General features: G+C 53.9%; 1 protein-coding gene across 6 annotated transcripts in view; it reads right to left on the reverse strand.

Annotated features, from left to right (window-relative positions):
- The window catches only part of ANKS1A (ankyrin repeat and sterile alpha motif domain containing 1A), a gene marked incomplete at its 5' end in the record, with an annotated part of 128034 nt that overhangs the window by 36184 nt on the left and 78554 nt on the right, over positions 1-13296 (reverse strand). For all 6 annotated transcript variants that reach the window (XM_027770206.1, XM_014586168.2, XM_014586166.2 and 3 more), the window contains 1 exon segment: positions 3109-3175. In XM_027770206.1, the coding sequence (XP_027626007.1) occupies positions 3109-3175 (67 nt within the window).

A 13296-nucleotide genomic window follows, 5' to 3' on the forward strand; every position in this document is an offset into this window, starting at 1 on the left:
AAAAGCCACCGGGGACGGGACAGGGGGGCCGACGCAGCGGCGGGAGGAGACGGCGGCACTAGCGTCAGGGCGGAGGGCAGATCTCCCAACATCTGATGCTGGCTGCCCGTGCAGAGGGAGGGTGGAGACAGAAACTTTCCCTCCGGCTCCAGGCGGGAGCTGCCATCAGGAAGAACAGAGGGAACGCTGCTGTAGCTCTGTCCAGCAGTTCCTAAGACAGCCAGGAGAGGGGATGGGGGATGACCTTGCCAGGAGGCGCAGCCCCAAGGTAAGTGACCCCGCCCCTGCACTTGTTACTTTAGGACTGACTGTGCTCATCACAATAACGGGGAGTGATCTAAGGCTGTTACACCTGCTGTTCCTCGGGGAGTGTCCCCAACAGCTAGGGAGAGACTTAGCTCTGGGCTGGATGGAGCCCAGGGGAGAAGTACCATGCCCAGAGCAGGCCACCTGCAACCTGGAGAAGGAGAGCATGGGGACAGGACAGCCAAGGACAAGCGGGCGCCAGGACCAAACCCCGATACAGCTGCAGCGGGACAGGACAAAAACCTGAACGTCACAGCTCTCCCCCAAGTACCTGGGGAGACACCTGCAGCACAACAGCAGAGGGCCACTGGCAGAGAAAGGGCTTCGTGTACAGGGAGACTCCTGCCCTTCCCAGCTCTGCAACAGCTAAGAGGGCTGGCGTCAGCAAAAGAAAGCCACACGAGTCCTCTTCCGCTGGACAGGGCAGGCCTCGACCGAAAGATGCAAGTGGCCTGTCCTGGCGGGAAGGCGTGCCCGGCTGGACTCCCGAGAATGGGAGCTGGCAGAGGGATGGGTTAGTGGTAAAACGACTTCAGAGGATTTGGGTAATAAGTGACAGTACTGGCAATACAGGGGCCATGGTCCCCAAACAGGACGGAGACTCCGATGCTGTGGTCTCGCCCTGCAGGGAGGACCCTCTGCAAATGAGTGACCACAGGCCTGGTTCAGCACTGCCTACTGGGGGGCTGCTCCTCCACTCGGGCTGCCACCCCAAGAGCCTGGGTCTTCTCCCAGATCCAGAAGCCCGAGGACAGCCTACCCTGTGACACCAACCATCCAAAACGAACACAATTCTGGTTTGGTCCGAGCTGAAGGTAGTGCTCCTGAGGTCCGGTGGCAAGCCCCTCCTGACCTAGCAGACGGAGCTCATGGGAAGCCAGCACCCACCCTCCCCACGTGTCACAGCCTGGCAGGGGTGCAGGCAGCGGGTTGGAGCTCTGTAGCATAGATGATGAACCCTCTGTTTGGGCGGCCACCCTAGTGCCTGCTCTCGGCTCTCCTAAGCTGGGGTCCGAAGGAAGGTTCAACAAAATGAGGATGAAAACAAGACTACACGTTGGGATCCAGACACCCAGGTACACAGACATCCCACCTCTTGCCAGTCCTATGAGCTCCTGGAGGGCCAGAGCTGATGGTGGGTCCAGAACAGCAACAGAAGAGCTCAGTGTTAACCCCACGGAGAAGGGCTCTTCCGGAGTGCGGCCGCAGCTCCTGGCTTATCAAGTCCGAGAGGCAGGGGCCTGCTTCTGGCTCAACGCTCAAGCATCAGGAGTGCAGGCACCTGGGCCGCTGCTCCTTGGGCGTAGAGAGTGTGGGGAGGCACGACGGCCTAGCTCCACAGACTGCTCGACGCCTCTCCTGACTGCCCTGAGCCACAGCCGTGGAGGTGGCAAGGGTTTCCTCAGGCCTGAGCATCTACTCCCCACAAACGCATGACCTTGGCAAAGCCTACGAACTGCCCCGGTGTGCTCACCTGACTGGGGCTAAGCGACCGCCTGGAGGCGGGTGCACAGACCCTTGGCCGGAAGGGCCCCCCACAGATACCCCATCATCCAAGACTGGCAAAGACGGCCCAAACCCAGCTCAGCCCTCTCCGCTAGCTCGCAGGGAACAAGGCCGCTGGAGGGAGGGTGGCTCAGGAACCAAGCCGGAAAGTGTGGGGTAGGGGAGACCACACGGGGGAGAGGTGACCCTACTCTCCAGCTTTCGTGAGACAAGCGAGTCATGAGCTCATGGGCAAAAATGAGCCTAGCTACTATTTACTGAGTATTTATTCAGCTCAATTACTCGTACCCATTACTCATTCACACAGAACCTAAGAGATCGCGACTATTAAGCAAATATTGCCAAAGGGACCTGGGGGCTCCGAGAGAGTAAGTGACATGCCAATACACTAAGTACCCAGAGCCAAGAGTTGAGCCAGGGCCTCCCCACCAAGCCCCAGGGCCTCGGCAGCTCCTTGTCCCCTACACTGCAGTTCCCTCTTCAGACCTGCCGCAGCCACAGAAGCCCACGGCAGAACTAGAGATGGCACCTGAGGTCGGTCCTGGAGGGCGCACCCAGTGAGCAGGGATTCACCCGTTTGGTGCAGAGAGGTGCTTTCACCGACAGGAGGCGAGGTGAGGCTGCCTGCTGGGCTGCTTTCAGGTGGGTGCCCTGGTGCCCAAGGAAGGGTGGGAGGCTGCTCTGAGAGGCCCCTTTAAGGTAGCAACACGACCCCGTTATCAGGGAAAACAGTGCGAGTGGCCTCCCCCTAGATGCCTTTTTCAGGCCAAGAAAGTGGAGGCAGACCTCACCCCTACAGCTTAGAAATGGTGAGCGAGTAAATGGAGAAAGAGCGAAACGGACACGAAGCAAACGGAGCGGGGCCTGCCGGGCAGCTCTGCAGGCCGAGACCATGGCTGGCCCCGTGCTCTGACACTGCCTGGGGCGGGCAGGCGAGAGCCCGTTCTCCTGCAGCCGGGAGACCAGCTCTGCGCGTTCTCTAATTTCAGCCAGTCCGAGGAAGCCCACATCTACAAAATAGAGAGTGAGTGACAGCTGTTCATTAAAAAAAATTTCCTACCAGGCCGTCTAAAATCCAATTTGCACACTTTCCCCTCCAATGTGTAAAAGGGGCCGTGGTTCTAATACCAGCGAGGTGGTCTGTCTAGATGCGGGAGAAAGTGAACCGTAAGCACCGTGCAATCCGAGGCTGTCCCCCCCTCATCCCACAGGTCCGCCGTCTGTGTCAGGGAAGACACCCGAGCCGGGGAGGGGCCAGTGGGCTGTGTTGGGGGACCACGGCTGGTTATACGGTACCTGATATCTTCTGCTGTTCCTGAGAAAAGTCAATCCCTTCTCCAATAGAGCTCATGATTTTCTCAATCTGCAACGGAAGAAAGGAACAGAGGAGAGGCAGTCAGGCTTGGGGTCAAGGTGGCCAGCTCCCCGTCCGTGCTGCTGCGGCTGCCCTCCGGGTCTATGTCAGATGATTCCCAGGCCCAGTACCAACCTGCACCCTCCACCACTCAGATCTCTAGCCCCAGCCCAGTAGGGTCCGGAGAATCACTTTGAAGGGAGATGGTGACAGCCTGGCCTGGCTGCTAGAAATGCCACAGAGCCTCTCGTTCACGGCATTTATCCCCCGCCCCCCACAGTTCTGCTGGACCCCGCAGAGACCGGGCAGAGGGTGCAATGGCAGGCCGGCCCTGGCACGTTTCACTGGTCACGCTACAACTGAACTTCCCGGCGAGTGCGGGCTGCGCCAGCTTTGTCCTGTGCCATGCCAACGTGCCGAGAGCAGTGCCCGGCAGATCGCGGGCACTCACCCGAGTGGCTACGGCATGACCACTGCTGTGGTGGTGCGGACCATTTCTAGAGCAGAGATAGCAGAGTGCCCGCACACGGGCTCCTTCTGGAAGCCCAGGCGAGGCAAGCACATACCCGAATGGAAGGCCTTCTGCTCTCTGAACTGCTCTGCACTCAGGAGCTAAGGCCACATCAGACCCTTCCTCTATCCACAGCGGAGAGCGCCAGTCTCAAACACCCAGCTGTCGCTAGCACTGCCCCCCTGTATGGACCACCTGTCCCAGCCACCTGGCTTTGGTCACTCTGGGCCAGGTCCAAGCCCCTATGCCTGGAAACGTGGTCAGGGGCTGGACCAGGGAGTGAGGAAGAGCCTCCTTCTCTTCCTCCCCTCCTCCTTCAGGGCTGTGTGATAATGAGCTCATTCACTGCTCTTCTCCAAAGAGATGAAGACAGGACCTTTTGTACCAGTCTTGGATGCTTTTTGCTCTCAGTGCAAGTCGGGAGCCTGGGTCTGACAATTAGAACAACAACTGCCCAGCCAGGCTCCAGCTGGCAGACAAAAAGCACATCCAACCCCGGCAGGCACCACCTCTCGCCTGCAGTCGGGAGCCTGGGGAGGTGTTTTCCTCCAGCAGGCTGCGGCTCAGGCTGTCATCTGATTGACTGTAAACTCCATCCAGGGGCTCGGCAGAAGCAGAGGGAAATGCAACAAAGCTGATGGGGGGAAAACTCAGGGTGTGCCTCCACTAAGTGGCCCAGCAGCCCCACAGCAGCACCAGAGCACAAGAGAGGGTCTGCCCGGCTCTGTAAAGAAAATGCACCCCTCCACCCAGGCATCTCGGGCTCTGCCCTTTTCAAAGCAGCATGGTACAAGAAGGCAACGACCAGGGCAGACAGGCCAGACCTGAAGTAGGGCCTTCACCTTCCCAGAGTCTCCAGTTTTTTGTTTTGTTTTATTTTTTAAAAGAGGTTTTTTGCCTTAGTACATGTGCGTTTGTGGGGTGGGGGGCAGGGGGAGAAAGAGAGACAGTGAGAGGGAAAGTGAGAAGTCACCCCCTAAGGGAGATGGCCACACCACAATCCCTTCTCCATTCTCCTCTCGGGATCTTGGGCACGCACGCACAAGCGCCCGGCGTGAGTTTAAGCCACTGGGTCTGGGACTCGAACCATGGTTGACTACGTGGGAGTCCAATGACATAGCCATAGGGATTGTGGTGTGGCCATCCCCCCTGGGGGGTGATTTCTCGCTTTCTGTCTCTTTGCCTCTTTCTGTCTGTCTGGAGAGCGCACGCACCCTATAGCAAAAACCTCTCCAAAATCTAGCTGAAGATCCAGCTCGCAGACGATCCTTAGTAAAAGGTTAATTCACTTTCTGAACTCTGCTCTGCTGCCCTAGTAAAACCTATTAAAAATGTTTTTTATGTTTACACTAATACTTATTTTTTGAAAAGTAATACATCCACATGATCCAAAATGCAAAATAAAAATGGGTTATTCAGGGGCCAGCAGGTGGCGTGGTGGTTGGGGCACTAGACACTCCCACGTGGGCGACCACGGTTTGAGTCCTAGACCTGGTGGCTTGCTTTCTCACTTTCCCCCTCTCTCTCTCTGGTCGAATTAAAGTAAATGAATGAATAAATAAAAAAAGGTTATTCAGAGGTAGAGTCTTGCTCCTCTCCTGTCTCAGTTTCCTAGCTCTTCACTCTGGAGGCCGCCGGTGTGGCCAGTTTCTGGTGCGTTCTTCAGACCGGCTCTGTTCACCTGTAGGCACACAGGAGCACGCGGTGAACAGAGGCACTCCACATGCGCTGCCGGGCCACAGTCCACAAAGAACACTGTTCTTAGTTTAATGTGTGAGCTATCATCATCTGGTATACAGCAATTTCACTCACTTAACCAGCCCCTAATTGATCTGTGCAGTTTCTTTTTCTTCTTTTTTCCATTTAAATAATTGTTTTCTTTAACTTTATTTATTTATTTATTTATTTATTTAAATTTTACCGGAGAGCAACAGAGTGAGAGAGAGAACGAAAGGGGGGGTGGAGTGAGAAAGCAAGCCGCCAGATCTGGGATTCACACTGCGGTCAGCCACGTGGGAGTCCAGTATCCTTAACCACCATGCCACCTGCTGGTCCCCTGTGTGTAATTTCTAATCTTTTCTTATTCTAAATAGTACTATGAAGAATACGGTTTTCATACCTTTGGTACACACGTGCAAGTATTATATCTGTAGGCTGATTCCCAGGTACTATTTTTTTAAAAATAATTATTTAATTTGTTGTTACTATTTATTATTATTTTCAATTTGACCAGAGAGAGACAGAGAGAAAGGGAAAGTGAGAAAGCAAGCCTCCAGATCTGGAACTGACACTATAGTCGGCCATGTGGGAGTCCAGTGCCTTAACCACTATGCCACTTGCAGGCCCCACTTAAGTACATTTTTAGTGTTTTTCGAGGGGCAGAATCTTATGACTTAGCCACAGGCCTTAGGATCCCAGTTCCCACCCTATGTCCAGTTTTGCTAAAGGCCTTTCAGAAGAGGGGGGCTTGGTAACTCCTCTTGCCGGTTTACCCCACTCGCAGCAAGTGCCCACTCAGCAGTAACACTGCTCTTTGCACAGATTTAAACTGTTCCTGTGAATGCAGCACAGGGTCTCTATTGTTCCCCTGGAGCATCTCTTCTTCCCCCAGAAGGCCTTAGGGATGTAGGGAGACAGCTCTTCTCTTCTCGGCCAAGCTGTTGCCCAGGCTGCCCGGCCCAGCCTGGTGCTAAGCGGCTCACCAGTGCCAGTTCCCGCAGTCTGGATTACCCAGTCGGATGGCAAAAGCTAAGGCTGGGTGAGGAGTGCATATTCAGTAACTACCCGCTTGACTCGCCTTCTTTGTCTTTTCTACAACTCCTACAGGAAAAACATAGGGTGTTCGAGGTGAGGAAACTTCCTCCTACATAGGAGGTAGGTCCTGGTTCCTAGAATGGCGACACCCGTCCCTGGGTGCCTCCTGTGTGAGAATCACTGTGGGAGGGGCCGGAAGGTTAGAATCAATCAAACACATTCTATTTACCATCCAGACTCCCCTGGCCTGGCTCATGCTATATTGAAAACCTACGGAATGCATGAATAAAGGTGTAGCTTCTATTTATTTAGGCCTTGTTTTCCCAAGGCCATGCGGAGTGCCGAAGGTGGGAAGAGCTGATATGAAGGGATGACTCCAAGGCATCCTATGCAATAAAGCCAAGTCACTGCCTGTCTAACACTCAAAGCCCCACCTGGCCTGGCCCACCAATATCCCCTGACTGCATGAACTGGAAGATCTTGCCAAAAGACCTCTTGACATCCCAGCAGACAGGGACAGTCCTGTGGCCTGGTACCTAGGGGAACTGGACCCTACATGAACAACCACGGTTCAAGTCCCAGACTTGAGGCTTGAGAAACACACTGGGCGCATGAGTGTGCATGCCCAAAATCCCCACGGGATGGAAAAATGGAGAAGGGTTTGTAGTATGACCATGCCCCATGGGGGTGCATGCTCTCGCTCTCCCCCACTCTAGTGAGCACATGGCTCTGACTTACAAAAAAAAGAGGGAGAGAGAAAAAAAAGAAAGCGAGTGGGCAAGAGGAAGAGGGTCAGGAATAATCACAATGGGTAGAACTGAGTGCCCCCACTCCTTTCTGCTTGCCCCAGGAGTCGCCCTCATGTCAACTACAGAAGGCCAGCAGAAGCCCAGGTTTCTATGGTCTCCTCCTGGGTGGGTGTGGGGGTGCTCCAGACCACTGACCAGCTGGGAAATGTAAGTGGACACGCAGAGAGACCTCACCCCAACGAGGAAGGATGCTTTACTGTTCTGTGAACCGCTGCAGCTAGGAGAGGGCGACAGGGTCCTAGGCTACGGAGGAACCCAGGGTACTGGGCAGCGTATAGCGTGCTTGGAAACCAGGACCCCTTTCTCAGCGACTGGAACCTGCTCTGTTGGAAGCTTGGGGCTGGGCGGGACCCAGCAGTGAAGAGGTCCAGTTTGGCAAGACTGCAGGTCCCCACCCTCGCCACAGCAGAGCAGTCTACGGTGTGGTCCTGCCCAACCCCTCGGCCTGGGTGGGGGAGGCAGGGAGGAGCTGGAGCTGGAGCTAGAGCGCATAGCTCTCCACACCTTGGCCCTGGTGGCCCAGAACCAGCACAGAGGGAATACGATCATCTGAGTCTAGACAAGGAAGAGCCTTCAGACACACAGACACTGCTCGGGTCTACACACTGCACGCAGCGCGAACATCTAGGCTGGAGTACAAACAACCTGATTAGGCTGCTTTCCCAGAAACGTCCGGCACCCGAGGGGAAGGAAGAGGCAGGTGGAATTAACGGAAGGGGAGGGTTGCAAGGGCTCTTCTTTTTCGGATGTTTAGGAAAAGTGACATTTCTGGAGAGACATGGGAGGTGACGCTGCTGCATACTGAACGTCTCATAAGCCAGGGTAGAGAACTTACATTGTTGTTTGGTAGGGTGAAAGTTATTACCATAATGGGACTCTTGTGCTCAAAAAAATGCTTGGAAATGTTCCATTTCCAGAAAGTAGTCAGGATGATTTTACTTAGACTTTCGTTTCCTGCCAGGGCTATATAAAAACACATTCCCCATATGGCTGAAAGCAAAAACATAAACAAACGCTAGAGATACCGCTGCTCAGGCCATCTGACATCTGCTTGTTTAGACCACAGGATCCTGGATACCCATGGGCTAGCAGTGGAGGGGGGTTCTGGACGCGGAGCGGCCTCCAACCCCCACTGCCAGGCTGTGGGCCACTCAGATCACACTCGTCTTTTCAATGAATCCTGGGAGTGGGGGGTACACGGCTCCAAGTTTTGCTAGGTCTTCTGTGTGCCAGAAGGAGTGCCAGGCCCAGACAGACAGCAGCAGGGCCTGAAGCCTCCTTGCAGCTTGGCTCCAAGGCCTGGCAAGAACCTCCCTTCCATGAGGTGGTGCAAGTGAGGGGCAGGGACTGTGTCCAGGGCCTCTCATTTGGGGCCAAATATAAAGGCAGCAGGAACAGTCAGGGTATCGCTTAGAGGCTGGGGTCTCACACAGCGGAGGAAGGGAAGGCAATGGCCTACTTTTGACTATGCTTCGGTGTGAATGGGACTATGAAGGGTGATGTTTTTGTGACTCACCGGCAACTGAGTTGGCTCCTGATGCCAGACGTTCCCTCCCAACACCTTTGCTTACTGCCTAGGGGGCTGTCCCAGGAGTCTCCCCCACTCCTGGCTGGAAAACATGCCAGTGTCCTTGGGCCTGTCCCACAGGGATGGAGACCTTCCACCTCTCTTCCTTGGCCCCTGATGTTTATGACCTCACTGGCTCAGAACTACAGTCTGCTTCGCAGGGACGTCCCTGACTGACTGTGCCACGGTGTGTCTCAGTTCCCTTCAGATCCCCCGTGCCTGTACAGAGCCGGCGCACTGCGGGTGTTCAGTGACAATCACCAACAGCTTTAACACCATCTGCTAAATGCCCAGGCTGTGCTGGTCGCTAATACACTGGTCATTGCTTTCGTACTAATAAAAGTAAGAAGGGAGGCAGCCCACACTCTCACTTCCAGGCTAGTCCAGACTCTCTAACTCCCCTTCCCTCCTCATTTTTATCTTTCTCCAACCTCCCTGGGCTAGCACCGGCCTGTGGATCCCCCAAAGCACCTCATGCCTGCCCCCCACCAGCGGGCATTTCTTCCAACAGTCCTGGGGAACCTCACCTGACTGCCAAGCAAACACACTACCCCCTTAGCAGGTGACAGCTAAAGCTCCACACCGTGGACGGACACCGGCCTGCCCGTGGCCAGCACTGCTAACCTCTGGGGAGCTCGGCTTCCCCTTGTGGGGTGGGGGGCTAAGCGGCAGACCCTTTCCAGCCAGGTGGCCTTGCGTGGACAGCTGCTTCCACTCCCAGGAGCGCAGAGCCAGGGAACTGAGACTCAACCTCCACGGCTCGCCAGACGCTCCTGCCCATCCTGCCGGGTGACTGCTGACATGGAAATTGGCTCCTTGGGCTGTGCAAGGAACCCTGAAGGCTGCTGCCAGCTGCACTCCCAGGCCCAGGCCCACATAAGAATTCATCACCATCCCTGTCTTCTGCCTCTTTAGCAGCAGACAGGCTCTTAGCCTAGAGTGGGCTTTGATCTGAAAAAGGGTCACCGATCAGGGTCTGGGTTTTTTCCTTCTCTTCCCAGACTGAATTGCACAAGGCCTCAGAAAAGACAAAGATGGATTGAAGGAAATTATGTGTCCTGATTTTCTAACCTTGTCAACTGCTTTTGGGGGAGAGAGGCAGGTGGGGTGGGGGAGGGGCCGACGCGCTGAAGGCCTGAGTAAGTACCTGCCAGGGAGGGCTCAGGGCTGCCCTTCCCAGGGCCGAGCAACAAACCGTCCACCAATAAGAGCGCCTTCTTTCCACCGAGCAGGCTCGGGCTCAGCGTAATGTGCCGCGTCCCGGTGGCAGTGGGGGCACCCAGAGTGCTACTGTATTTATGACTGAGTCCCCTTTACATTGTCTCCTTCCTGCTCAATCTCCCTTTCTCTACTAAGCTGAGAGACCACAGAGCTTTGTTTACGAAGCGCTTTGCCCTCCTTTACTGACAAAACCTCAAATGAAAGCCCACCCCCGTTTGCCTGCAGCTAGTCACAGAGCGGGAGCAACTAGGACATCAGGCTCCGTGATCCCAGCTCAGTCCTTGCTTCGGCCTCCTGCTTTTATCTCCCCACTCCTAGGGGTGCTGACCCCAGGTGTGTTCCCCTAAACCACCTCATCCCGCAACTGCCAGCGGGCCCCTTCCCCACCCCGAGGGCGGGCATAAAGCCCACGTCTGCACCTTGACAGAAACGTGGGAAGGCGACGAGAAAGTGTCAGGAGACAAGCACATGACGATACCTGCCAGTGACCTCCTCCGACCAGATCAGCCTCCCGTAAAAGGAACCTCTGCCTAAAAGCCCCAAGCAACCGCGGAAGAGAGAAAAGTTGGGAGACCTAGATTCCAATTAACTTTATTATTGCTTGCCACAGAACTCTGGGTTATGCGCCAAGCACTGGCTTTAATAAGTGGGACAAGAATCTGAAAGATTAATGAGGATTATGTATTTGGATTCTGGTCCAATTTACGCAGTCTCTCCTTTATCCAGGAGCGGGCTGACGGTGGCGGGGGCTGGGCAGGAGGACGCACACAGACCTTGCAGCTGCAGCTGCCTAACCCTTGGTGACCTGCCTCGGGGGTCTTCTCGTACTGCACCAACCTCCAAGTGACCTTCCCTGGGTCAGGCTCCTTCACAGGCTGAATCGCATCTCAGTGAACCACATGGCGAGTATGGAAATGGATACAAACAGCCCCCACAAACCATACGAAGCTCTTAGAATCGATTTCCTTACCAGTGTGGCCAGGGAGCGGGACCTACATCTATTGGCTCCTCAGATCTACAAAGGAACACCTGTCTTGTAATTGGGTAGTCAGAGGATTTTTATAAAACTGTTTTGGCTAGCCTTGTGACCTAGTTGTTAAGGGAGCCAGATCCCGCATGACTGACCAAGGTTCGAATCCTAGCCCCAACGGCTTGAAAAACATGCCAGGTCTGCGTGCATGCCACAGATCCTGAAAGGATGGAGAAATGGAGGAGATGGGATTATGGTGTGAGCACACCCGTTGGGGGGTGCTTTCTCCCTCCCTCTACACCTCACTCTCTCTCTGTAAGTGAGTGCATGTACCCTCCAGAGAAATTACCAAAAAATTTTTTTCAGATGCAGAATTTTGAACATCGCATTATATATACGTAATATGTGTTTAAAAAAATCCCTCATGTGCTAATACAAACACACTATCAGTATACATGAGTATAGTTTAGAATTCCTGCAGCCACTCCTAACTATCTTTGAACTTGTGAAATAGGAAGAAGTTGGTTAAATAAAGTTGACAGAGACCCTGAACTTCATTCTAAGGCACTAGTTAAAAATCTTCCGATAACAGGGCCGGCAGGTGGCATGGTGGTTAAGGGCGCTGGACTCGCCCATGGCCGATGGCGATCTGAGTCCCGGACCTGGCGGCCTGCTTTCTCACTTCCCCTCTCTCTCTCCCTCTCTGCCTATGTCCCTCTCTGGTCAAATTTAAAAATAAATCAAAAAATAAAGTTAAATAAAACAATTCTTTTTTTTAAAAAAAAACCCTTCCAGATAAGACTTACACAAAAGAGCACATCCTGCATTAATTCCATTAAATGAAGCTCCAGGAAGAACTAATCTGTGGTGGCAAGTATCAGAACGGTGGGGGCCGGTGGGGGGGTTCGGGCAGGGCTGCGTTAAGGACTGACGGAACTTTCCGGGGTGATGGTAAAGTTCTGTATCTTGATGGGAACCGGGATGACATGCTCGTACACATTCCTCAAAACTCATGGAATGGCAGGCGTGAGACCTATTTGTTTTACTTTGTATACATTTTTACCACCCCCTGCAAAGAACTAAAAACAAACGCTGAACTCTGGTTAAGGATACCCACGTTCCCGTGTTTAGGGATGAAATGTGCTGAAATCTGCAACTTACTTTGAAATGCATCAAAAAATAACGATTGCTAAGTAGACTGAGGGATGGACAAATGAAGAGATGAGCTCAACCGAGTACAGCGAAATGCTAATTTTAGTATCTAGCAGTACATGGTGCATATAGAGGCATTCGCTACTCAAGTTCTTCAAGTTTCTACAGTTCAAAAATTTTCAGAATACTGAGGGTGGGGGGACTCCTTCAGGATCAGATCTTTTTAGAAAATGATGCACGGTTGAGATTAGCACTGGTTTGTGTTTCATTTGAAATGAACTCTGCTCAGCATGCTAATAAGCAAAGACATGCCCAACAAACAGGCCGGGGAGACAAAGAGGACGGAATGTGGGAAAGCGGACTTCGCCATTATTCTCCATCACAAAGCTCTGGGGCTGAGGACTCTCAGCACAGCTTCTGGGTTGTGGTGTGGATTTCTCTATTCTGGAAGCCAGGCTAACCCCAGCCCTGTCAGTCTGAAAACTCAATTATCAGTGTTCCCAAGAATGAACGGACCCTGGGAAACCGGCTTGTACTAATCAGACTCCAAGGAGGCTGAGCCCTGAGCCAGGGGGGTTACTTCGGCCCAGCAAGCTGCCCACCGGGGTGCTTAGCTGACAGAACATGCCTGTATCCGCTACGGCCTGAAATGAATGAACGAGGAAACCGGAGGCACCCTCACAATACTGAAGTTGCAGGGAGAGGCGTGTGGACGGGCGGAAAGCTTATCACACGACCCCTCTCCAACTTCAGGAGGTCATCTTTCTGAAAACTGAACTCAGGAGCTCACAGCAAGGTCCCGTCTCCTCGGAAAGCACTTTTGGTGAACAATGTTAAAATGCCAGCCTCACAGGGTCCTTCAGTCCGGGCTGGGGTCTTTCTGTGGGGTCCTTGCTGCGCTGAGTGCCAGCTGACTGCCTTCCTGGTCCTCCAGTTGCTCCTCACGACTGCCCTGCATCTCACAGGAAAGTGCAGTGGCACCTGCGGTCACCAGAACTGCGGTGTGGGACCACTGTCCAGTGCCGGCCGCCGCATGCCTGGGGTCCGGCCTACAGTCAGCCCAGCTTCTGCTCCCCTAATGCTCAGAGAGGAATCTCGACTATATGGGACCGGAAACACTGCGGAGGTCCTGCACACAGGTAGAGA

This window comes from Tupaia chinensis, unplaced genomic scaffold (genome assembly GCF_000334495.1).
Source record: "Tupaia chinensis unplaced genomic scaffold, TupChi_1.0 Scaffold000116_1, whole genome shotgun sequence".
NCBI lineage: Eukaryota > Metazoa > Chordata > Mammalia > Scandentia > Tupaiidae > Tupaia > Tupaia belangeri.